This window comes from Girardinichthys multiradiatus, chromosome 9, assembly GCF_021462225.1.
Source record: "Girardinichthys multiradiatus isolate DD_20200921_A chromosome 9, DD_fGirMul_XY1, whole genome shotgun sequence".
NCBI classification, from domain to species: domain Eukaryota; kingdom Metazoa; phylum Chordata; class Actinopteri; order Cyprinodontiformes; family Goodeidae; genus Girardinichthys; species Girardinichthys multiradiatus.
Window position 1 is genome coordinate 21,491,767 of NC_061802.1, and position 25,510 is coordinate 21,517,276.

The 25,510-nt window shown below is 40.1% G+C and overlaps 1 protein-coding gene across 4 annotated transcripts in view; it reads left to right on the top strand.

Moving 5' to 3' along the window:
- Positions 1-4,447: 4,447 nt before the first annotated feature.
- The window catches only part of LOC124873543 (arf-GAP with coiled-coil, ANK repeat and PH domain-containing protein 2-like), a 67,916-nt gene continuing 46,853 nt past the window's right edge, over positions 4,448-25,510 (top strand). For 3 of the 4 annotated variants that reach the window (XM_047374253.1, XM_047374254.1, XM_047374256.1), the window contains exon 1: positions 4,448-4,885. In XM_047374253.1, coding sequence (XP_047230209.1) covers positions 4,833-4,885 — 53 coding nt within the window. In that variant the 5' untranslated portion in view covers positions 4,448-4,832. The remainder of the gene's footprint in view (positions 4,886-25,510) is intronic. The other variant, XM_047374257.1, reaches the window with a different exon arrangement.

A 25,510-nucleotide genomic window follows, 5' to 3' on the forward strand; every position in this document is an offset into this window, starting at 1 on the left:
TGTTGGCTCTGGAAGAAACCAGGGGAAACCCCACTGCTTCTCTGAAGGCATTTCTGAGACATGACAGAGTTTTTTCACCGGCTGTAACTCAGATCTCTTTCCTGTTTTCCTTTGTGACCGATCACACTGCTGCATTTTATTTCCTTCAGTTTATGCCTTTAGAAATAGTTAAACTGCTAGCATAATGAGGCTATTCCACAGACAATATTGGCATGTTATAATTAGTAGTTTGGGAAATATATTAGTCTAAATTGTATTATCAAAAATAATGGGTATGTTACAGGAAGGAATATTTTACTCATTTAGTTCCTTGATGCTCATCTTTAAAAAAAAAATTTACTTTGTTGTGAGAAATCGTCACACACACCTCTTCAGTTCAAGTTTACAAACATTTATATACTGTATGTCAAAAAACCGAACATCTTGAGGTACGTTTTTCATCCTCTTCAAGATAATATTATTAAAGAATACAACAGGACAAGCTGATCACTTATCTGTGTTTTCATGGTTCTGTGTTGGATCTACCACAGTATTTGTGATTTGTAAAGATGGCGAGGAGGACAGAATGGAGGTGCAGCTGCTGAACTTTGGGATGTGCTACTGAATGATCTGAGGTGTAAGAGAACAGCATTCGATGTGTTTTCTTAGATGAACGGTCTGAGCTGGGCCAAACAGAATTAGTAAGTTATTTGAGGGAATGTCAGAACAATGTTGGGAAATGTTTTTTTTTTTTTTTTTTTTTTAAACCTGGTTTTATCCACGGTTTGATTTTAATGCAATAATGTTTGATCTGCTTGCGAGACTGGGCTCAGGAGCGCTACGGGGACAAATGTTTGTGATGCTACTGACTTGCGTTGGAGGAAGCTGGAGGTGGAGTTGACCTACAGCTTATTGGAGGTGCTTTAAGGACTCAAGTTCTCTTTCAGGGTTCACTCACGTGTCAAGAGTGTTACTGCTTAGTCTTAAAAGGAAAAAGAAAGCCAGTCACCCTCATGTTGGCTGTAGGACCTGGCTGCATACGCTGTGAATTCACTTAATCACGTAAAGTGTATGGAATGGAAAAAGCGTGCAGGAAATATGAGTATGTCTTATGTTATCCCTATATTTTTCTGTTGCCCTTGAACACACCCCACTGTGATTGGACAGGTTAAGCTTCGTGTTGTGCTAATACAGTAGGTCACAGCCAAAGTCTCAGTGCATTTTTTTTCCACGTTTTGAAGCAAACCAACAAATACAGAGTTTAGCGAAGGGTCCGAGTTTCCGATCAGGAATGTCTTTGGAGATTTCTGAGAATACTGCTGTTTTGTTTAGTAAGCTTGTGGAAAAAATGTGACACCAGAGAAGATGAGATGATTCTTTTTCTCATTTTAGACGAGCAAAACACAGCTGACATGGATCACCCCGTAGGTGGTTGTTACCTGACAAATGTGCCTCTACTGACTTAATATACATGTGTGTTCAGTGAACAGGCTCCATGATACTTTTTGCTAAAACATTTTTTGCCTCTTTTTACTTTTTTATTTTTTTTGCCATTACTTCTGCCCTATTGTGTTTGCTGGTTCCTGTTTTCTTTAAGGTCTGATCTGCCGATTCAGATTTTTTCCGAAAGGAAACTTTCAATCTTTGACCAACTGATTGGTGTGTCTATGACTGTCCTGCATCTCAAAAACGAACATCTTAGCCATGTTTGTTTTTCTGTCTACATGTTCCCTAATTATCATATTGCGTATACTGTTTTGTTCTTTCTCCAGTCATTAAACAAACATTGTTAGAAACCTGTGTGATATATGTTTGCTTTGGAGGGGGAGGTTTGAAGGAGAAAAATGCCCGTTTTCATTTGGTAACTGACAATATATAAATGAGCAATGTATCTGTTTATATACAACTAAAAATGCTGTTTTGTATAAAATTTAGATTTTTTTTATTTTTTATGAAGATCTGGTCAATTTCAATATAAGTTTAAAAATATAGAAAATTCAATGATTTTGAATGACCAAATAATAAAGTCATTTGAGTATTTTTGTTTTGGAAAGTTTTACTAGCACTTTATCTCATTTATCCTTTGCCACCAGGTGGCGCTGTTACACAAGCTTGTTTCCATAAACGTTCCAGTAAGCCTGATGGGATAAAGCGTGAAGTGACTGTGATCACTTCAAGAACGAAAGCGCCCTATGTAAACACGATACGTGAGTCATTTAGTTTTAGCCGAAATGTCCAGCAGTGTTTAAGCTTTGCTTTTACAGTTTGTTGGAGTGCAGGTGCACAAAGACACAGCTAAGGACTACCTGGAAACCATTCTGAAAACGGGGTCCTGGGTAATTCTTATGGATCAGGAAGCTGCTGTCAACTGACGCAAAGATTGTGTATTCAACGGCAGAGCCTTCACTCATTTTTATTCTGTACCGCTGGACCTGAACATACACCCCACATTTTTTTGTTGTTGCAGAGAGTCAGAGACACACACGTGTACTTTTATTGGCTGTCTACCTCTTATTGCTCTTTTGTAATTGTGTGTAACTGTGGTTTTTTGTATGCTGTTAAGCTGGGAGCCACCATGTGTATTTCGTTGTACATACAATAACAAATCTCGAACGTAAACTACCTTGTCATCTACAAGCAAGTGTGGTCAAATAAATACATATTAAACGCATATGGGAAATATACACTGCTAAAAAAAATAAATAAAGGGAACACTTAAACAACACAATGTAACTCCAAGTAAATCAAACTTCTGTGAAATCAAACTGTCCACTTAGGAAGCAACACTGATTGACAATCAATTTCACATTCTGTTGTTCAAACTGAATAGACAACAGGGGGAAATCTTAGGCGATTAGTAAGACACACAATAAAGGAGTGGTTCTGCAGGTGGGGACCACAGACCACTTCTCAGTACCTATGCTTTCTGGCTGATGTTTTGGTCACTTTTGAATGTTGGTGGTGCTTTCACACTCGTGGTAGCATGAGACGGACTCTACAACCCACACAAGTGGCTCAGGTAGTGCAGCTCATCCAGGATGGCACATCAATGCGAGCTGTGGCAAGAAGGTTTGCTGTGTCTGTCAGCGTAGTGTCCAGACCCTGGAGGCGCTACCAGGAGACAGACCAGTACACCAAGAGACGTGGAGGAGGCCGTAGGAGGGCAACAACCCAGCAGCAGGACAGCTAGCTCCGCCTTTGTGCAAGGAGGAACAGGAGGAGCACTGCCAGAGCCCTACAAAATGACCTCCAGCAGGCCACAAATGTGCATGTGTCTGCACAAACGGTTAAAAACCGACTCCATGAGGATGGTATGAGGGCCCAACGTCCACAAATGGGGGTTGTGCTGACATCCCAACACCGTGCAGGACGCTTGGCAATTGCCAGAGAACACCAGGATTGGCAAATTTGCCACTGGCACCCTGTGCTCTTCACAGATGAAAGCAGGTTCACACTGAGCACATGTGACAGACGTGACAGAGTCTGGAGACACCGTGGAGAGCGATCTGCTGCCTGCAACATCCTTCATCATGACCGGTTTGGCAGTGGGTCAGTAATGGTGTGGGGTGGCATTTCTTTGGAGGGTCACATGGCCCTCCATGTGCTCACCAGAGGTAGCCTGACTGCCATTAGGTACCGAGATGAGATCCTCAGACCCCTTGTGAGACCATATGCTGGTGCGGTTGGCCCTGGGTTCCTCCTAATGCAGGACAATCCTAGACCTCATGTGGCTGGAGTGTGTCAGCAGTTCCTGCAAGATGAAGACATTGAAGCTATGGACTGGCCCGCCCGTTCCCCAGACCTGAATCCGATTGAGCACATCTGGGACATCATGTCTCGCTCCATCCACCAACGTCACGTTGCACCACAGACTGTCCAGGAGTTCGCAGATGCTTTAGTCCAGATCTGGGAGGAGATCCCTCAGGAGACCATCTGCCGTCTCATCAGGAGCATGCCCAGGCGTTGTAGGGAGGTCATACATGATACTGAGCCTCATTTTGATTTGTTTTAAGGACATTACATCAAAGTTGGATCAACCTGTAGTGTGTTTTTCCACTTTAATTTTGTGTGTGACTCCAAATCCAGGCCTCCATTGGTTAATAAATTTGATTTCCATTAATGATTTTTGTGTGATTTTGTTGTCAGCACATTCAACTTTGTGCAGAACAAAGTATTCAATGAGAATATTTCATTCATTCAGATCTAGGATGTGTTATTTGAGTGTTCCCTTTATTTTATTTTTTTGAGCAGTGTATATAGTTATCCACTATTGTTAAATTGCCAGTTGGTAGAAAATGTTTAAATGATCCACAGTGCACCTGAACTATATTATAAAAAATCTTTAAAAAGAACAATTATATAGATGAACATTGCATTTGAGTAAGTTTCTTTTTTTTAAATACGTTTCAGGGTGTTCAGTTGAGTTTTGTCGACCCCATTCCCCTGGTTGGTGAGCAGTCCTTTCCACATAGACGATCTTTGCGTGTATCTCTGTTGTGGGGAAAAAAGCTCCTCTCCTTCTGACTGCTATGGCAGAGCTACTGGACGATACTTTTCCGTTTTCAGTGCTGACCTCTGCCTCTGGGACAGTTTGGTGACGGGGTTTCTTTGGGTAGACTCATACACAAAGAAAAGTGTCGTTTATGAGCGCTGTCCAGCCACTTCTTGGTGGTAGCTGCTGGACTCTGAGGCTAGCTGGCTTAGCGGAACGTTGACCGAGTGGAGCCAGCTGGTCGGACGGAGAAACAGAAACGTTAGCGAACAAGCTAATTAGCCAGAAACACTGAGCTTGGATTACTGCCTTTGATCAAGCACAGAGAGCAGGTCTGCGGGTTCACTTCACTGCGGCAAACATGAAAATAACCGTGGACTTTGAGGAATGTCTGAAAGACTCCCCACGCTTTAGGTGAGTGGTAGTAATTACGGGTATTCTCTCGTTTATCTGGGTGTTTGTTTATTCAGGGGAAAGTATCCAGTGAAGCACGACGATCAGCAGTAAGGAGCTTGCTTTTTGTTGGCTGCTGCTCTTCTATTTTTGTCTCTTAAGAAAGCCGGATCCAGACTGGGAGGCTGCTGCTGGGGCAAAGAAACCAAACAAACTCATTGAGTTGAGACCAAGCAGAGTGAATGTTTCTCTGTATGAATTATGGAGCGATAGGAAAATGTATTAAAAATGAATGCAGGGAATTACTGGCTGTACCAGTAGCCTTCACTGACATGACGGTGTATTGTACTGCAGTCACCCAGTTATCCTACTAGAGGACTACAAGCTCGTAAACTGTTTATTACAGTTTAATAATATGCAAAGTTACAACTTTTAGGCCCCATTGATTCTGGGGTTGTCTTTAAAGATTTTGGAAATATTTTCAATGGAAAATAAATGTAGTTTTACCTTAGAGATGTGCAGCCTCAATCAACAAGTGCTCTGAGTGGCCGGTACCAATGTTCTGCATGTTTGATTAGAGCTAATAGCTTTAAATCCATCTTAAAATGAAGGAATTATAAGAATTTACCCATTCATGCATCAAAACCTATGCCCCCAACCATTCATCCGATTTTTACTAAACTTTGAAAAGCCCATCAAAGTACAAAGCTGTTAGTTGATGCATTTATAAACCGGGCACGCCGGGAGATGAAATGTTTGATACATTTAATAAATAGAGCAAATACATTTGTTGACCCTACTGATTATCAATCAGATCTGATCAATTGAAAATTCTGATCTCTGGCCGATTGCTTGGGTGTCCCTGCTTTTTTGAATTTGATTAAAAAGATGTGGATGCATAAATGAAGATAATCTTCTAATTTTTGGAATCATTAAGTCTGCTAAAACGCATGGTTTCTAGCTTATGTGTTACAGTTCTTTGAAAATAAAACAACATACTGTCTATCGAAGCATACAACCTGAGAAGAAAAAACTTGAATCAGGCCAAATCACAATTAACCAGACCTGAAAGAAAATTGGAAGTCGGTATCGGCCTGAATAAGCCTGATCGGTGCCTCTTTAATAGCAGTGACAGTATTAGAGATGATAAATACACATGTTCCTCTCTCCTCTCTATCCTAGCTGTTGTTACGATGCTTCCAACGCTTCTCCGGTTTATCATCTAGGGAACGATCATCTTTCTCAGGTGTGTGCATCTGTTGCACTGAAATCATAGTAACCTGTCCAGCTTTAACTTAATAAGACGATTAAACTAGTTACTGTTTCTGTTGTTGCCTATAGACTTGTTGCCGGATTGTTTCAGCTGTTTGGGCCCCATACTTCTTGATTTGTAGGATGTATTACCATACTCTAAATGTCATAACTTGCAGCCCAGGAAGGTGTATGTCCTCAGCCCCCCCCCCCCCCCCCCCCCCCCCGGGTTGCTTTGCGTTCTTCAGTGTTTTGAGAAAGCATCTCCCTTCTTCCTGTCTCTCACACTATGTTGCTGGAACATCCTCCACCAAGCAAACGAGGAACAGATGTTAGAAAGTAGCTTTTTTTATCCTTTCCTTCAGGGTCACGTAAGGGGGCTGGAAAAGAGGGGGACTTCCCACACCGTTGTGTTTGCTAAAATACTTATACGACACGACAGCATACAGCCAACGTGTCTAAACGTATGACAGATGGTTGTCCTGTTAGTGGAAGATGGTGGCTTGACTTTAAAGCCTCCTTCTTCTTAACATCAACATAAGGAGCTAATTATAGATTGATTCTGAACAACAGAGGGGCTGAGTCACAGCAGAATGGGTTCGGAGTGGGCCGCTGTGACACCAAGGCACAGTGTTTGGTAACGAAGCAAGGAAACACGCTTCTGTAGCATCCCTGAATCTTGTCAAGACCGGCTTGCACGTGTAATAAATATACGCTGCGTTTTCCCTGCTATCACACGCAAATAAGCAGCTTGGGTCACACACTCAGGAAATGAGAGACTGGACCACTGATCTTCTAATATTAAAATAGTAACTCTGTATTACAGAGTCATTACCTGGGCATTTTAATAAACTGTTATTTTCTAATGAAATCTAGAGTTTTGGTTGATTTAATGAATTGAGAATTAAAGAAAAAAATCCTCTTGCTTTCCAGACCTAAAGCAAGTAGTTCAGAACAGCCATACGCATCAGTTTCAGCTTTATTTAATAAATAACTCCCATCAACTGCTGTTGGGAGTTTTCTTACAATTAAACCACTTTTATAAAACATGAATATGTCGTATTTAGAAATATAACAGCCAGTCATTGTCACTGAGTGTTACATATGTTTGTGTTGCTCCACTTGCCCCTTGGGGACAAATAAACTTTTGTTGTATTGAACTGAAGTAATTTTAAGGTTTTGGAGTGGCTGAGTCCTGACTCGGATCTGTGGAGGGAACTAAAGATTAGGGTGATGGCAATGAGGCCTTCCGGCTTCAAAGACCTGGAGCTCATCACCAAAGATAGATTATGAAAATACCAGAGAAAAAAATGCAAAAAACTGGTCGACAGTTACTGTGTATGAAGGGTCTGACTGCTGTAATGCCTTTTCTGTTGATGTATTAAGAATGCCAGAAATAATTTTAAACATGCCAATTTAAAAAAAAATATTTAAATGAGTAATATTTTATTTATAACACCTTCTACAGACAAAATTCACAAAGTGCTCCACAAGAATAAAAGAAACGATAAAAACAAATAGTGAAGTTAAAGCCTGTCTAAATAAGGATGTCATTAGGTGTTTGTTTTTTTTAAGAGAGTAAATACCGTGGAGCGCAGAGAGAGAGAGAGAGAGAGGAAGGGAGTTGCAGAGCCTGTAGCCACTGCCTCCAGGAAACCACCAGCAGCATCTGGTTAGATGATCTCAATACGTCCGCAATATATTTGTGGGCTGGGCCATGGAGTGCTCTAAATATCAAGACCAAAATCTTAAACTGGTTTCTAAAATAAACAGGGATCCAGTGTAACAAAGCTGGGCTGATGTATTCTTTTAATTTCAAGATCATTTTATTACAATTATCTTTAGAGAGAAAGAAACTTGGTTGAATGAAATTATAAACCTTAATCTGCTAGGGGTATGAATAATTTAGGACTTTATTGTGTTTACAGGGCTTGAATTGGTCTTGTGGGTCTCTTCAGTCTCATTGCTGGTCATTACTGTTACACCACAGAATCAATTCTGGCCAAAGAAAGTAAAAGAAATGACGTTTATCTAAAGTAAACAGCTGCTACTTTTACTTTAAGATAAGGCAAGATATACAAACCTCTGTCCTGACATATCTAGTCTGCTTCTATATCATTTGTATATTTCTGATTCTTAGATGTTCTCTATAGGTACAAATAATTGTTCGTACGTACTTGCATAACAGAAATGTTCATTCTGATTCTCATTTTTAAACCAGTGCATACCTTTACGGACGGGTATGAACAAATAGTCTAATAACAAGTCTGTTATTTTAGATGGCCTGCATCTCCTGAATTTAACCAATACGAACACTCTGAAGTCTATTTTTATTAGTAGTATTATTATTATTCTCATACAAAGTTGCTTCCCTTGAGGTCCAGCTATCTCCCTCTCTCTGTCTGTATTTTCATCGCCCTTTGACCTTTCTGAGAGCCATCTGTGAGCGTAAACTCTGCTGTATTTCTGTAGTTATCAGAGGCGGTTTTCATCTTCGACCCCCCGCTGCTTTCCTCACACTTTACCCCCCCCCCCCCCCCCCACACACACACAGACTGGTTATATTGGCGAAGAAAGAAGACAGAGTGGCAGACACAGAGAGGATGGACAGATGACAAACATGGAATATAGAAGCAGCGTAGAGCAACTCCAACTTGCTCAACATCTGTTTCCATTTAGGTGTTTACTTTTAACTTCGTGCCAGAGAATATGGAGCCCCGAAATGTGGAGACGTTTTTTTTTTTTTTTAAGTGGTAGTTTGGCCCCCCCCCGCATGTGTCTTTTTTTTTTTTTTTCAAACTCTCATCATTGCTTTAGCTGAGAGGCGGTCTTTGGTTATAGATCCTGCTCTCAGCCTTGGGGACAAACACTAGAGAGCCAAAAAAGAAAGAAAAAGATTTGTATATATGGCAGTAAAACCTTGTAGCCTAGTTTCCCACTGGGGACTCGGCCTCATGAGCTCTGCTGGCTGCTTTTCAAGTATGATAGTTGAAAAATCCTTGCAGAAGGCTGTGGCTTCACTCGCCACATGTAGAGGAACAAAGGTCAAAGCCAGTTTTCATATACAGTGAATGCTGCTTGGATGTGAAGCTTAGGAGCTGTAACAATGACTTTTGTTAAATAATTTTCATCCAGCTAATAACAGAGTTTTTACAGGCTTGAAAGGTCTTGAAAAGTGGGAAGATTTTCCAAGTCTGGGAGGTATGGAACAGATTTGTATTTCCAGACTTACATTCCCTGCTTTGTTGTCTGTATGATGATTTTATTAAATAAGTTTCTCCTATCAGCAGCTTTTATGCTGGTTTTATTAAAAAGATACACATAATTATAATTATGATGATCTTTATGACATCTTTTTCTTCTTCATCCTCCTCAGGTCTCGGGTTTTAGACTCCTTTCTCTTCATCCATCCGTCCGTCCGTCTGTACATCTGTATGTTCGTCTTTCCATTTCTCCATCCAGCCGCTATCGGTCTGTCCATTGATCCCTCTCACCTTTCATCTCTCCATCATGCTTTCATTTATCTCTAAGATCTCTCCATCTATCCAGTAATACATCTATTCACCTGTCTGCTAAGCATCCAATCTCTCCATCTTTCTCTCCTTCGGTCTATCACTCCTTTCATACATCTATCCATCCATCAGTCCATCCACGTCTTAGTTCATCCATCCGCCCACCTTCCCACCCTCTGGAAAGTTTTATGTCAGTAAAACTCGTGACGTTTTAAAAAGAAGAAAAAGAAGGAACCATGTCATAACACTTTGAACCAAATCACATAGGAAATGATAACACCAAGACGTTAGAGTAGGATAGCCGAGAACCACTGAGCTGTTTTCTGTAATAAGCCGCAACATTTCTTCTGTTTCTGTTCATGTTTCTTTTACTAATTATAACAAAATTAGGTGCTCTGAAACTGGCTAAGGTTGGGACCATCCAATGAACCCAGTGGCTGAACATCTTCTGTTGCAGTTTCCTTCATTTAAAGAGACATCTTCTATAAACTGACCAGAGCTTGGTGTGATCGGTTTATCAGGCCTAGTTCAGCTGCTTACTGTCTCATTTCAATGAGCTGTGCTAAACTTCTTATCTGTGTTGATTTCATTACTTTTTAAGTCCAACTCATACAAGAAAAAACGTCTTCCCTGTTGTAGTTTAATACTTGATTTGATGATTTTTCCTGGTCGTTTTCTGCACCAATTGGCAGAATTCAGGAAATATAAACCATTCATCTTCAAAGTTGCTCATTTTAGGTTTTATCAAAAAACACAGAAGCCTGTCAGCATCATATGTTCTCCCATTGTTGCCATAGATCCTGACCCCAACCCCCCCACCAGTGTTTCCTTCCTGCAACATGTCAGGGATGTAGGATGAATCGAGGATCTACGCCTACTGTAAAACTATCCCTAATGTTCAGTCATTAGAAATTCCCTAACCTTGTAAGCATTTATGTTAAAAGTAATGACTTCATCTTCTGGATGTTGTTGACACTGTCATGCGTCTTAGTAGATGGGTTTTTACCACAGCAGGACCCCCTTACACGTTACCACTGCTCCTCTTTTTAACAATCACAGGATCTACGTCACGGCACCAAAGCTCACCCATTCTTCACATTTCCATCCACAGCAACAGTTTCTCTCAGTGGAAGTGTTTTCCATCCTCCACCGCTGTTATTTCAGACCCCCTTCGTGCTCAATGTTCTGTTTTTCTTGCAGAATCTGATTTAAAATAAAAGAAAAAAAAAGAAAGGCAAAAGAACGAAAACCAATTGCAGTTTTCTCCCCATGGATCAGCGTGTACGTTGGTAGTAGAGGGAAGGAGAGTTGACATTGAAATAAAAGCAAACACTGTGGGAAAGAATCCTTAAAGGAACAATAAATGCATAAGAATTCAAGTAACTAATTTATCTTTAAGAATTTGTTTTAGTAAAGTTGAAGTAAGTATGCCTTCAGGATAGCTGTGGAGTTTTTAGGTATTTTATAAAAAAATAACTTGGTTTGGATTCTGTGTTTCGTTAATTTGAAAAGGTGACATAATATACTTAATAATTGTCTACTTGCTGTCATGGTTTTGTCAAAGATGGATGAGGCACAACGGGGCTGTTAGACACAGCTACTTGCAATTAGTTTTGACACTGCCTTGCTTAAACACACAAATTGTTTCTGTCTGAGTTGCCACACAGAAACCCCAATTGTTTCCGTTATAAGACAAAGATAAAGACTTAAACAAACTTGTTGGCACCCCTGGGAAAGAGGTTTCATGAAATAAATGCATTGTTTATTGCAATAGCATAATCACACACTGAAAATGTGTAAAAAGCCTTCATTTCAAGTCCTTTTTTAAATAAAATCAAGAGTGGTGCTGCTTTAATACAATCCTCCAAGGTTGGAGCATACAATTAGAGGTGCCCACTCTTATACTGTCTTCTTTTCAGCTCACCCCAACAGCTTCTCTGTAGGTCTTAGGTCTGAGCAGGTCAGGGTCAGGGGAGAAGGTTGATTTTGTGTCTACTGAACTATTCCCATGTTGATTTTGTCATCTAATTCAATTGAAAAATACTTAATAAATCCCAAAGGGATATTAAATGTTGTAGCTCATATTATACAGGTTTCTTCAGAGAGCCGCCGTGGGCAGTAGCGGTCTGTCTTACAGCAGCTCTGAAGAAGCGTCTGCCTGAAGACACTGTTGTTGGACGACGGTTTCATGATGAGGATTGTTGTAAATATAGATCTGAGAATATTATTTAATATTTAATATTAATATTTTAATATTAATATTTTACCAAATAATATTCCGGTCTGTTAAGGATTGTCCTGTGAATACCAGCCCCATTAAGGCGATGGTATTAGGACAGAATAGAAAGGTGTGAGACGAGCTCTGGCATTATTGAACAGCATAAACTCTGCACACACATAGAATGAATTCACACAATTTCTTAAAATACAAGAATTTATTAACAAAAATAAGTCAACTCAAAGTCAAACATATTTCAATCAACAAACTCTTTACTATGCTAAAACAATCCAACTAAACTACCAAGCAGAATTAAAGAATAATGAAGACTAATGGGCTATGTACAATATAAACAAGTTGATTAAAGATGATTAGAAATCATGACCAAAAAGAGTGATGCAACATTACCATGCAATGTTTATGTTTGAGAACCAAGGATTATCTTGAAGAATCTGGAAGTGAAGTTAAGTTAGTCTTGGAACCAACTTAGGAAATAATCAGCAAACGTTTAGACAACCCTTCACAATGCAAGATCAGATTAAATATTATTTTAATAAAATAATGTTTTAAATAATGATCTGCTGAATAAAACCAACCTCCTGGATGACTAATTCTCAACGGTGTCTAATTAGCTGCCTTCATTTATTAAAATAATATTTGAAGAAATATTATTGAGTATTTTGGAAAAGAGCCAAATCTTTCTGGAGAAATGGGGCTTAATGGTGTTTACTTAGTTATCAACTCTAGCAAATGATGTTCAGGGACTATTATTCACTAGCTTGAAAACTAACAACCTTTCTGTTGACTAGCCTTAATGCTAGCACACGTGTTCTTACCGGCTGGCCGTTGGGCTAACAAAGAAGCTAGCTAAAGTGCTAAGCTAGAGATAGCTTAGCGCCAGAATCAACACATACCTTTAAAATACCAGGGTTAAAATGCATAAGCGCTGACGGCGCGTTATGAGCAATGTTCTGGTTAAAACCACCCTTTAAATAAAGTTTATCTTAGCTTTAAAACATACAAAGAACACGAACCGGCCTGTGTGCTACAGGTAGCATGCTAGCACCAAGATAGCCGAGTTCCACAAAACAAACTTCATAACATGAAAACGTTTAGATCATTTCATCCTAAACCAATCTGTTAATCTGCCCAAAACCCAACATCTGAACCTGTTGAGGGAATGTTGTCCCAAGGCGAAGTTTGAAGAAGATATCCGTCGTGAACAAAGAGTTAGCTTCCCGCTAACTTCTTCAGTTTCTTCCGATCCGAAGGTGCGTTTGTTCTGTGAACAAAGGTTAGCTTCCCGCTAACTTCCTCAGTTTCTCCCGATCAGAAGGTGACCAGCTGTTCGTTACCGTAAACATGGTTGCGGCCGTCGTCTTTCCTCCAGACTCGGCTTGTCGAAACAGCTTCTCCACCGGCTTCTCTCGGAACACCGTTTGCTTCTGTGGGGCCTCGAAGAGAAAATGTAAGCAACTCTCACACCTTAATTTCTCCGTTCATGAATGAAAATACCGGATACACAGACAGTATTTCATTCTACTTAACTTTTGCAAATGATCGGTGATCGGTCCTTGGATCCAGTTGAATTTATGTCTTTTTGCCAGCAAAAGACATTCAGCGCGCTGTGTTCCCTCCTGACCGGTCCCTCTGGCAGGCCGTATGGAAGAGAAAGACTTGTGGAAAGGTGGGGCTTTTATTTGGGTATTGGCGCCACAGGAAGTCCGCAGTTACCCCCTTTCCTGGCCGTGCTGGAAGAAGGTTAATGCACTTTATTTTGAAAGGTTCCAGGAAAGTATGTACCGGAGTTTTAGTGTTGAAAACCCATGGCTCTGTGGTCCCAACAGGATGCTGATATTTTCTGGATCGATATCAAGCTAAAAATAAAACCCAATGACAACCCATTCTCAGTTGAGGTCAGGAGGTTTTAAAATATCCCTGCGTTTCAAAGAGACTATGGTACCACGCGCTCTAACAAGGTTCCCAGGGACTTGAAAAAGCAGCAGGCCCCGCAGCATGCCAGATCTTACACTGTACTTAACAGTAGGCATGAGGTGCTATTCAGCATATTCATTCTTTCTTTAACACCAAATCCACCTGGAGTGTTGCTAAAAACGCTCAATCTTAGTCTCACCTGACCAAAGCACCTGGTTCTAGTTAAACTCCACCTGTTTATGTTTGTGATGGTAGGACAGAAAATACGTTTTTCTTTTGTTTTTTTTTTCCTGTCTCCCAAACAACCAGTTCACCTGTAGTGTTGGGGACTAATAGAAGTTATGGAGACTCTGTGATGACAAAATGCAATTCTTTGCTGCAGTTCTCCAACAGTGAGCTTAGAAGATTCTTTTTTACCTCTTTTACAGTCCTACTCACCAGCAAGATAAACCTGGATCCTTGTTTCCTGTTATTAAGAGAAGTGGGGCTCTGCGTCATGTCATGTTTCTTCCGCAGGGAAACAGAAAGTCATGGATTAGTAGACATTCTTAGAAACTCTGGTCAACCTATAATAGTACAATAAATACAAAAATTGAGTTTTAAAAAGATTAACCAGCGAAACCAGACTAGTTTAGGAGGAACTTTAACACTTGATCCTCATTATTGGGAGTGATCCACAAACCTGTTTGACCCCATCACTTATGAACGCAGAGCACAACCAGGTCGGTAGCTGGCTGCCAACAGCTTCGCCTTGCTCCAGAGGAGGCACTTTCTGTTTCAAGTTAAGTCATTAAATCACTGTTGTAGGATCAGGTATCTTTCTGTGGTTAAAAACAAACCAAAAAAAAAAAAAAAGAAACGTCTGCCATGAAGTCAGGTTTTTGTGGCCAAGTAATTTATTCCAGTAAGTATCCAAAGCCTCGTTTTATTTTTGTTCTCGGTCGTTGGCAGTTGGAGAGTTGTAGTCACCCACAGAAGAAATAGCAATTTTATGTGGATGTTTACCCAAAAACCACCTCAACTTCAGAAAGAATGGAAGTTTGAGACTTTTTTTGTTTGTGTGTCGAAGATCAGTCAGAAGCTTTGGTTGAAATTTTCAGGGAATCATTACAGTCTTACAGAGCAGATAGAAGAACCTAAAAATGCCTAAAATGACAAAGACCCAGCAAGGACACCTGCATATATAATTTATTACTGATCAAAACAACTAATAACACACATTGGTGGTTCTCTGCCTGGCATGTTGCATTCATCAGCATCCTGGTACATAGTCGCAGTCATCAAAAAGAGAACCGGGGCCAAACAGTTTGTCAGTGATGTTGAAGTGGCCCATTTTTAACTGATGTGGTTTACAAGGCAAGCTTTTTTAATTCCTCTTTTCACGGACCCCAGTCTGTCTTTTACAGCACATATTTCTCTTTATTTAGACACAGGCAAACACTTAGCTCAGGATATTCTGGTTCCTCAATGTGTGTTACTTAATTTAGGTGAAAAGCTAATGATCATATGTTGCAGTTTTCTCTTTGCAGTTCCCTCCAGTCCAGTTTGCTCTCTCACATAGATTTTCTGTTTATAGCCTTCCTTCTTACTCTGGGTCTTCCTCCCTCTCTCACACTGAATAGACCAGAAATATAGTTTATTTCTGTTTAAAACACCTCACGGATACTGAAAATAGCTAACTTTGAGTCTACGGTAACACACCGAAGAATATTATTAGCACTATCCAGAAGCTCCTAGCTATGTGGCTTTTACTGATTGGAAAAATATTTTTTTTACCTTCTAACTGTTACCTTCTAATCATTGCTAATTAATTAGGATTATGTAAAGTCATATTATTTGAAATGCTGACAGTGATGTCTGTGCCTTGTTATATATGGAAAGATAACTGCATTCCACAGTCTGGACTAATGTTTTTAATTACCTGGATTACAATAAAATAATGACATCATCATCACCGACAGCAGCAGGTGAGACTGGGGAGCATCTTCTCCCGATCCAGATCAATAAGTACTGGTGCCCCCCAGGGGTGTGTTCTATCCCCACTCCTCTTCTCTCTGTACACAAATGACTGCACCTCATCGGACTCGTCCGTGAAACTCCTTAAGTTTGCAGACGACACCACTGTCATTGGACTGATCCAGGACGGTGAAGAGTCTGCATACAGACAGCAGGTGGATCAGCTGGTACACTGGTGCGGTCAGAACTACCTTGAACTGAACCCACTCAAGACTGTGGCAATGGTGGTGGATCTTCGGAGAAAACCACCCCCATACACCCCCCTCACCATCCTCAACAACACTGTATCGGCCGTGGACCACTTCAGGTTCTTAGGAACCACCATCTCTGAGGACCTGAGATGGTCTTCACACATAGACACTGTTTGAAAGAAGGCCCAGCAGAGACTGCACTTCCTGAGGCAACTCAAGAAGTTCAACCTTCCACAGGAGCTGCTGGTCATCTTCTACACTGCCATCATTCAGTCTGTCCTGTCTTCATCCATCTCAGTGTGGTTTGGCTCATCCACAAAACAGGACAGGTCCAGACTGCAACAAATAATCAGGACTGCAGAGAGAATAATCAGAGCTGACCTTCCCTCCATCCAGGACTTATACAGGTCAAGGGTCAGGAAAAGAGCTGCTAAAATCTCTGCAGACCCCACACACCCTGCACATAAACTGTTTAGAGCTTTACCTTCAGGCCGTTGCTACAGAGCACTGTTCACTAAAACCAGCCGCCACAGAGACAGTTTCTTCCCCCAGGCTGTTTCTCTGTTGAACATTCAATAGAGTACAAAATAACAGCATACAGATGTTGCAAATGCACCTTTTTATTATATATGTGTATATTGTACATTGTAAATTTGTATATTCTGTAATGCAAAAACAGAACAAAAGAGCAAAGTGTACCGGAGGCAAATTCCTTGTTTGTATGTACGAACTTGGCAATAAAGCTGATTCTGATTCTGATCATATTTTATTGTCCTTTAGTTGAAGCTACCCAAGAATATTTTTGTGGTTTAATTGAGTGCACATTAAAGTACAACATTTAACACAAAAATATGTTCCAAAAATAAAAAGAAACTAATGAAATACGAAAAAGAAGGAAAAATTGCACAAAATGTTTTTTGATCTCTTGGACTTTTTGTGATTGGACAATCCTCTGATTACTTCCTGTACACTTCAGTCCAGCTGCTTTCCTGCTTTGGCTGCAGCCTCTGCGGATGTTTTCTTTCCCCGGACCTAGAAGCAGATTACCTGCTTCATCCAGGCTGGCTTCTTATCTCCGAGTTTCTGAGCTGACAGACATTTTGGCTCTCAAGAGATTAAAGCCGGTGGTTGAAGTAATCTAATTTTGCAATAACAATGCATCTCTGTGGAGAGAATGAGCATCTGGAGTAAGCAATGATGTCCATCGTTAACCCCATCATTTTGCATTTGTTTAAAAATTTCCAAAATGTGTGCTAGCTACATACAAAGTCCACCCCCTGATTGCAGTGTTTCCAACCACCTTTGAGTAACTCAACCTTGAAGTAATTGGGTCTGTATAACCTTATCAGTCTCTGATGGCATTGCACCGGAATCTTTTACCCACCCTTCTTTTACAATGTTGTTACAGTTCAACAAGTTTTGCAGTCTTTCATTTGTGCATAACTTAGTTAAAGTCAGTCAGGTTCAGGTCTGAATATTAAGAAAGTCTTTGCACAACGTTGATTATTTTCTTTTTCAGACATTCTGTCTTAATTTATTGGTGTATTGTGTATCATTACCACCTGACTTATTTTTAATCCATGTCTTAGCTGTTGGATAGTTTGTCTCGCACTTATGTACAAAATAATTTATTATGCAGAGGAGTTCACGGTTAGCTCAGTAACTGCTAAGGGGTCTTGGTGGTGTGTCTGCAAAACAAGCCCTAATCATGAATCCTACACCAATGTGCTTTGCAGTTGATAAGATATCCTGTGCGTTGATATGCTATGCTTGGTTTTCTTCATGTTTGACACTGTGTGTTTTGGCCAAACTACCCAACTTTAATGTTATTGTGTCAAAAGCCATGTTCTTGAGTAGCCTTGGGCCTGTCAACAGTGTCTAAATGCTTCAAGGTTACAAAAATGTATAATTTTAAAACTGCTAAAACGTTCTGCAATATCATTTTGAGCATTAAATATGCTTTTTAATAAGATGCCAGAGAATGCTGGAGTGACCAGGGTTCTGTTAGGCCACTCTGTTCCCTGGCTTACAGTGAAAGTTTGTAAATATTTCCAGACACAAAAAACACGGCCAGTCATTGTGTGGGAACTAAAGGGGCACCACCCATGACTCTAATGCAGGTAATGCTGTTTTAAAATCTAAGTTGGAGGCTAAACCAGATAAACTGACTAATTACCAGCTAATATTAGTAAAGAGCAGAACTAGACAAAGGTATAATATTCTGTGCAATAAGAATTAGGTTGCTACTGCATTTATTGGCAGTTTAATATATAAGATATAATTACTATATCCTGAATAGTAACTGAATCATTTGCATTTTTATTTTTGTTAGAATACAGACAAAATTTGAAACCATGATATTTTTTACTGAAGGTTATCCTACTGGCCCATGTCTGTTCTCAAGCAACTCTCATGGATAATTTCCAGCTGTCTCCAGATATATAGGAGCCAACGGTTGTTTAAGAACCTTACAGATCTATTTCTTCGCCAGCTTTGTGTTAAAACACACCTAAATGCTGTCCCAAACTCATGCTTGCTGATACTTGGTTCATCTGAGTTTTAGAGCATCGCTTCAATCAGTTAGTTATGTGAAAACAGTAAAGGTGTTGCAATTGATTTGTCTCAGAAATCTGAGCTAGGATCACTGTGGTGCTAACTACTATTAAAAACAGTATGTTTCTCTTCATTTTATGCATTCAGATACTAAAGGAACAAATTGACAAATAGTGATGTTACATTAACATGTATGTCACTGGTTAAATAATTCTTTAAAGTGCTAATAAACTGTTTATACCTGCAACGTTCAGTCTGTTTTAAATGCACGGTAGTCATGTTAGTCAACTATGGACTGCTCTGCAAATTTCCCAGACAGAACATTAACTTCAAGAGACGTTCTTGTATTTCTGACAGGCAACTGAGAAAATCAGTTTCTCACACAGAAGGTGGATAAAGTGTGTGAGGCAATTTGATAGTATTAGGTTTAAATATATATTCAGTACAGACCAAAGGTTTGGACACACCTTCTCATTCAAAGTTTTCTTTATTTTCATGACTATGAATATTGTAGATTCACACTGAAGGCATCCAAACTATGAATTAACACATGTGGAATTATATACTGAACAAAACAGTGTGAAACAACTGAAAATATGTCTTATATTCTAGGTTCTTCAAAGTAGCCACCTTTTGTTTTGATTACTGCTCCACACACTCTTGGCATTCTGTTGATGAGCTTCAAGAGGAAGTCACCTGAAATGGTTTTCACTTCACAGGTGTGCCCTGTCAGGTTTGATAAGTGGGATTTCAAGTCTTATAAATGGGGTTGGGACCATCAGTTGTGTTGTGCAGGAAGTGGATACAGTACACAGCTGATAGTCCTACTGAATAGACAGTTAGAATTTGTATTATGGCAAGAAAAAAGCAGCTAAGTAAAGAAAAACGAATGGCCATCATTACTTTAAGATATGAAGGTCAGTCAGTCCAAACAATTGGGAAAACTTTGAAAGTGTCCCCAAGTGCAGTCACAAAACCATCAAGCGCTACAAAGAAACTGGCTCACATGAGGACCGCCCCAGGAAAGGAAGACCAAGAGTCACCTCTGCTGTTGACAATAAGTTCATCCGAGTCACCAGCCTCAGAAATCGCAGGTTAACAGCAGCTCAGATTAGAGAACAGGTCAATGCCACACAGAGTTCTAGCAGCAGACACATCTCTAGAACAACTGTTAAGAGGAGACTGTGTGAATCAGGCCTTCATGGTAAAATATCTGCTAGGAAACCACTGCTGAGGACAGGCAACAAGAAGAAGAGACTTGTTTGGGCCAAAGAACACAAGGAATGGACATTAGACCAGTGGAAATCTGTGCTTTGGTCTGATGAGTCCAAGTTTGAGATCTTTGGTTCCAACCACCGTGTCTTTGTGCAGCGCAGAAGAGGTGAACGGATGGACTCTACATGCCTGGTTCCCACCGTGAAGCATGGAGGAGGAGGTGTGATGGTGTGGGTGTGCTTTGCTGGTGACACTGTTGGGGATTTATTCAAAATTGAAGGTATACTGAACCAGCATGGCTACCACAGCATCTTGCAGCGGCATGCTATTCCATCCGGTTTGCGTTTAGTTGGACCATCATTTATTTTTCAAGAGGAGAATGATCCCAAACACACCTCCAGGCTGTGTAAGGGCTATTTGACCAAGAAGGAGAGTGATGGGGTGCTGCGCCAGATGACCTGGCCTCCACAGTCACCGGACCTGAACCCAATTGAGATGGTTTGGGGTGAGCTGGACCGCGGAGTAAAGGCAAGAGTGTCAACAAGTGCTGAGGATCTCTGGGAACTCCTTCAAGACTGTTGGAAAACCATTCCAGGTGACTACATCTTGAAGCTCATCAAAAGAATGCCAAGAGTGTGCAGAGCAGTAATCAAAGCAAAAGGTGGCTACTTTGAAGAATCTAGAATATATGACATATTTTCAGTTGTTTGAAACTTTTTTGTTCAGTGTATGATTCCACATGTGTTAATTCATAGTTTTGATGCCTTCAGTGTGAAGCTACAATATTCATAGTCATGAAAATAAAGAAAACTCTTTGAATGAGAAGGTGTGTCCAAACTTTTGGTCTGTACTGTATATGTGCCAGACTGGGTTTCTGTCTCTGTGTTTGTTTTTTGGGCCTCATTCTTTCTTTCCATCTGCTGAAGCCAACCATTGAAAATCTGTTGAGGTTTTCAGATTAAGGACTATCAGTGTTTCACTGAAGATTTTCTTCCTTGTCTACGTATTCTTGATGTGTTTCCTGATGAATGGTCTTTCCTAATTAATAGGCCGGTGTGTGTGTGTTAAAATGAAAGTCTGCAGCGCTTGTTTTCTTCTGCTTTTTGCTCCTACTCCAAGGCCAAGTCTATGAGGCAACGGGCCATGTTTTCGTTTTGAACGGACCCCTCCTTTTGTTATTCTCTGTCAGCACTTTCGCAACTCAACCACATCGAGTCAAGTTTCAAGATTAGGGGAAAACGATCATGGAATGGTGTTTAGTTATGGAACGGCAGAGTGCCATTACTTCACAGAATTTCCAGGAGCCCATTTTATTTAAGTTTCATATGCTTTTAAAAAGTAGTCTCTTAACCTCAGGGATGATTTTTTTTTGGTGAGTGGCATTTGTACCAACCCTGAGTTACTTGTTAAAGAAATTATTTGCCTGCTGCGCTTATATGTTCTTAACCTTTGACTGGGGTCCATGTCTGAATGTGAGAGGCATGCTCTTTATTGCTTTTGACCCTGTTTCTGGCCTTTGAGTCTATTTTAGTCCTAACGTTCATTCTTCTTTGTTTGGGTCACTGTCAGAATGTCGTAAAAAGAAGGATCTTCCCAAGCTTTTCAGCTTGGAAAGAGCCTACTAGGTCCCTTATTTGTAGTACCAGACCAAAAGACATTAATCTATTATATTATTTTTAGTGGTGTTCCGATCGATCGGCCACCGATCATTGTCGGCCGATTTCCGTTAAAAAGTATGTAATCGATGTGTGCCGATCAGTGTCTTTCATTGCCGATTACAGAACCCAATCACATGTACATCATACTTTGCAGTGTAGTGTAGCTCCCAATATCCTACAAACTGCGCAAGCACGCAGCGGCAAACCCTAAACAAACATGTCGGCTGTATGGAACTTTTATAGGGTCTGTGAGAGTGATGTAAAGTTTGCATCCTGCAGCACATGCAACGGTAAAATACTTCGAGGCGGAAGCACATCAAAATGCTTCAACACAACAAATTTAATACGACATTTAAAGAACAAGGACTTGGCGGAGTATGGTGAGTTTTCGAGGCTCACTGCTGAAAATGAAAAGAAGACAACCGGAGCAGTCAGACGGCAGTTAACGCAGCCCACCATTGCCAACACTCGCTCGTATGAGCGTGACAGTCAGAAGGCTAAGGAAATAACCCGATAAATAATTGAATTCATCGGGCTAGATGACCAGCCTTTCTCCGTGGTGGAAGACGCTGGGTTCCGCCGACTGCTCTCACACTTGGTGCCCTGCTACGTGCATACCGGTACGTAAGTACTTCACAGATGTAGCCCTGCCCGAGCTCCACCAGACCATGTACTTTCACGTCCAACGTCTCCTTAAAGAAGGCGTCTCATCCTCTTTAAGTTTCACGAGTGATATATGGAGCTCGGACGTCAGTCCTGCGTCGATGCTAAGTTTAACAGCTCACTGGATTGATTCGGATTTTCAACTTCATAAAGCTGTTCTGCATGCCCAGGAGTTTTCTGGTTCTCATACTGCCGTAGCTTTAGCCACCACATTTGAGAAAATGTTTCAAACGTGGCATATTCCAAAAGACAAGATACACGTGATACTGAGAGATAATGCCAGAAACATGGTGAAAGCTATGATAGATGCTGGTTTACCAAGTTTGGCGTGTATGGCACACACCCTTCAGCTGGCCATCCATGAGGCAGTGCTGTCACAGCGCAGTGTAAGTGACATTATTGCCAAAGGGAGACGCATTGTGGGGCACTTCAGGCACTCCCCATTAGCGTGTGCAAGACTTCAGAGTGTACAGAAACAACTCAGCCAGCCCACCAAAAGACTGCAACAAGATGTCAGCACTAGGTGGAATAGCACTTATTATATGCTCCACAGTCTCCTTGAGCAAAAACGAGTATTGGGCGTTTACACAGCTGACTTTGAGCTACCCGCAACCTTTACATCATCTCAGTAGGAATTGATTGAAAACGTGACAACACTGCTGGAACCTTTTGAAGAGCTGACTAAGGAAATATGCTCATCAACTGCATCTACTGCTGATGTCATACCCTCTTTGATGGTTTTAAAGCGTCTTCTGACCAAAGAGACTGCAGCAGATCATGGTGTGAAGACAATTAAGGACATGTTGCTGGAAGCTGTCACCAAAATATCTTTAAGACCATGTTAATGTTGTTTAAGTAACAAATGGGCTATTTTATTTTATATATGAAGCAACAGACCCATTGTATTGATTTGTTTAGTAAATTACAAGAAAGGTAAACATTTAGTTTTTTTCTGACAATCCACAACAGTTTGCTCATGCATTTATGACAGTTTATTTGAATGCAACCTGCACTTGCCTTTGAACAATTCCTTTTTTTACTTGGCATAATTTGATTTAGGCAATGTGAGATTTATTTGACTTACTGCATTATTCGCCTAGAGGCTTAATGATTTAACTCTGTTAAAGATTGCATTACTGATAGCAGGTTTTTCAGTTGTCCTTTTTGCTGAATATTTGCTGCATTGTGCCTACAAGTTTTTTGTAAAAACACGTTTTTCATCTAAATTAAGGTGATTCTATGGTTCCTTTTTTCCACATCATGTAGCCAGTAGCCCTTATAGCTATATTGAAAAATTTACTGCCAATCCATGTGATCGGTATCGGAATCGGCAGCAAAAAGCCTGATCGGAGCATCCCTAATTATTTTGTTTGAATATATTAAGTATTTTTTGGGGGTAATAATGACTTTTTGAAGTATGTTTAGAGCAAAACTGATGTTTATGAATGGAAGTTTAAGGATCACTTCTGTTTGCACAAACAGTATTAAAATCTGACCGTTGACCATCTCTGAGTGCAAGAGGGCGAACACTGTTGCATATCTGCCTTTTTGTTTCAATGTTGCTGGACATCACTTAGCTATTGCCTTATTAGGGTTAGTTGGTTAATAATCATCTTCCCACTTGGGAGCACTAATAGAGCATTAAAATGTAATTCCCCTGGTCAGTTAATCCTTTAATACAAAAAAGTAATATACCTGGTCATGACCAGACAGAACGCTGGGACATCTACACTATTGATCTCAGTAAACACACTTATGATAATAGGATCACAACAAAAGTGACACACACACTTCAAAGACAATACATGAATTCATTTTCTTCAGTTCCTCACATTCAAACCAACACAAAACGTTTTTTTATTTCCATCATACATTGTAAGCAGTGTGACCACAGCTGAAACATTAAATGAGCGAGGTTTTGTGATGCTCCTATCAACCTTTTACTGGCCGATACCTAATGCCTGTTTTCTTATAAGTTTGACCTGATTAATCTAGTTTTGGACGATTTTAAATTTTCTTTCCAAGTACTATAAAGTTTCACCCTTTGAACTTCTTTTCATTCAACAAATGAATGTAACATACACTGTCTATAAAAACTGTCTATAAAAGGTTATATTGTTGACAGTTCCTAAAAGTAGTAAAATATTTCTGTGTTTGCCCTGGTGATCTTCGCTCAAGGAAGAAATGGCTGATTTCAGTCAATATTAATAGTAAATATTGCAATGAGAATATAAATTGCAATCTGCAAATCCACATGTTCCTCACTGCTGTCTTTCTCATCGGTGCTTCCAGGAGTCCTTGTGACCTTTAGCATCTTGGGTACTTGAATCTGTATGAAGTGTAAGCATCTCCTGCACTGAGACGCTACAGCCTGACCATTACATTGGCAAGCACAGTGTGAACTCCTGACAACTGAAACCTTTAAAAAGTAGTTATTGTTACATGCCAGTGATGCATGCAGAGAGGGAGATGTAGTCTGAAACGTTCATGTTTATAGTCATCTCTCTTATGTTTCATCTCAAGTAAAGAAGTTGAAAGGCATTTGAATGACCACAACGTTATGCATTGTGAACTATATTTCCACCGGGCTGTGATAAATGGGGAAAATTACTATTGTAGGAGCTTCTTTTGTGGTGGAGTTATTCTGCTGAGTCAGCCTTTAATAGTCATTTTAAAACATTTGTTTTGCCATAAGAAATCACACAGCAACTAAAAACGCCTCCACTTTCTCTTTTGGTGGCTGAACTTTGCCTTGGAGATATGGCGAGGAGCTAAGAGTGGAGCCATTGCTGCTCTCCATTGAAAGAGAGGATTGGATGCGGTCCGGGATATATAAAAACCTTTGTTTTGGAATTGCCTTGAATTCATCAGTATGAGATGAATATTACTAGTAAGAGGAATGTCTGGATACCTCTGTTACCAGTTTTTGCCCAACATTAATTTGTTATAGGTTCTTGACAAGCTCTGGCTGATTTTAACCATAAACCTAGAAGTGAGTTTTAGCTCTGCAACATGGTCCTCCTCTTATTTGCTTTGCTTTTTACCCACTTACATAAAACACTGTAATGATTTGTTTTCACACCTCACTCTTCTCTTCCTCAACAATTTGCATTGTGAACCCTCACATCATTTCAGTGCTGAATGCAAAATATATAAAAATTGATTTATTATGGAAACTTTTTGCCTTTTAAAAGTAGATCTTTGGATGTACACACAAGACATCCAAAGCTCATCTCAGAGTTTAACCATGACTGAGAGTGTATGCATTAGATTGTTTAAAAAATAAATCAGTATTGTGTTTGTTGTTCTATTAATATTGCTTAATTGCTCTCTTTCACACTATTTAACATTGAAAGATATCCCATATTTTTATATTTTAATCCTTATTTTATGAGGGTTTCTAACATTGAAGTAAAGCAACGGTGATGTGTTAA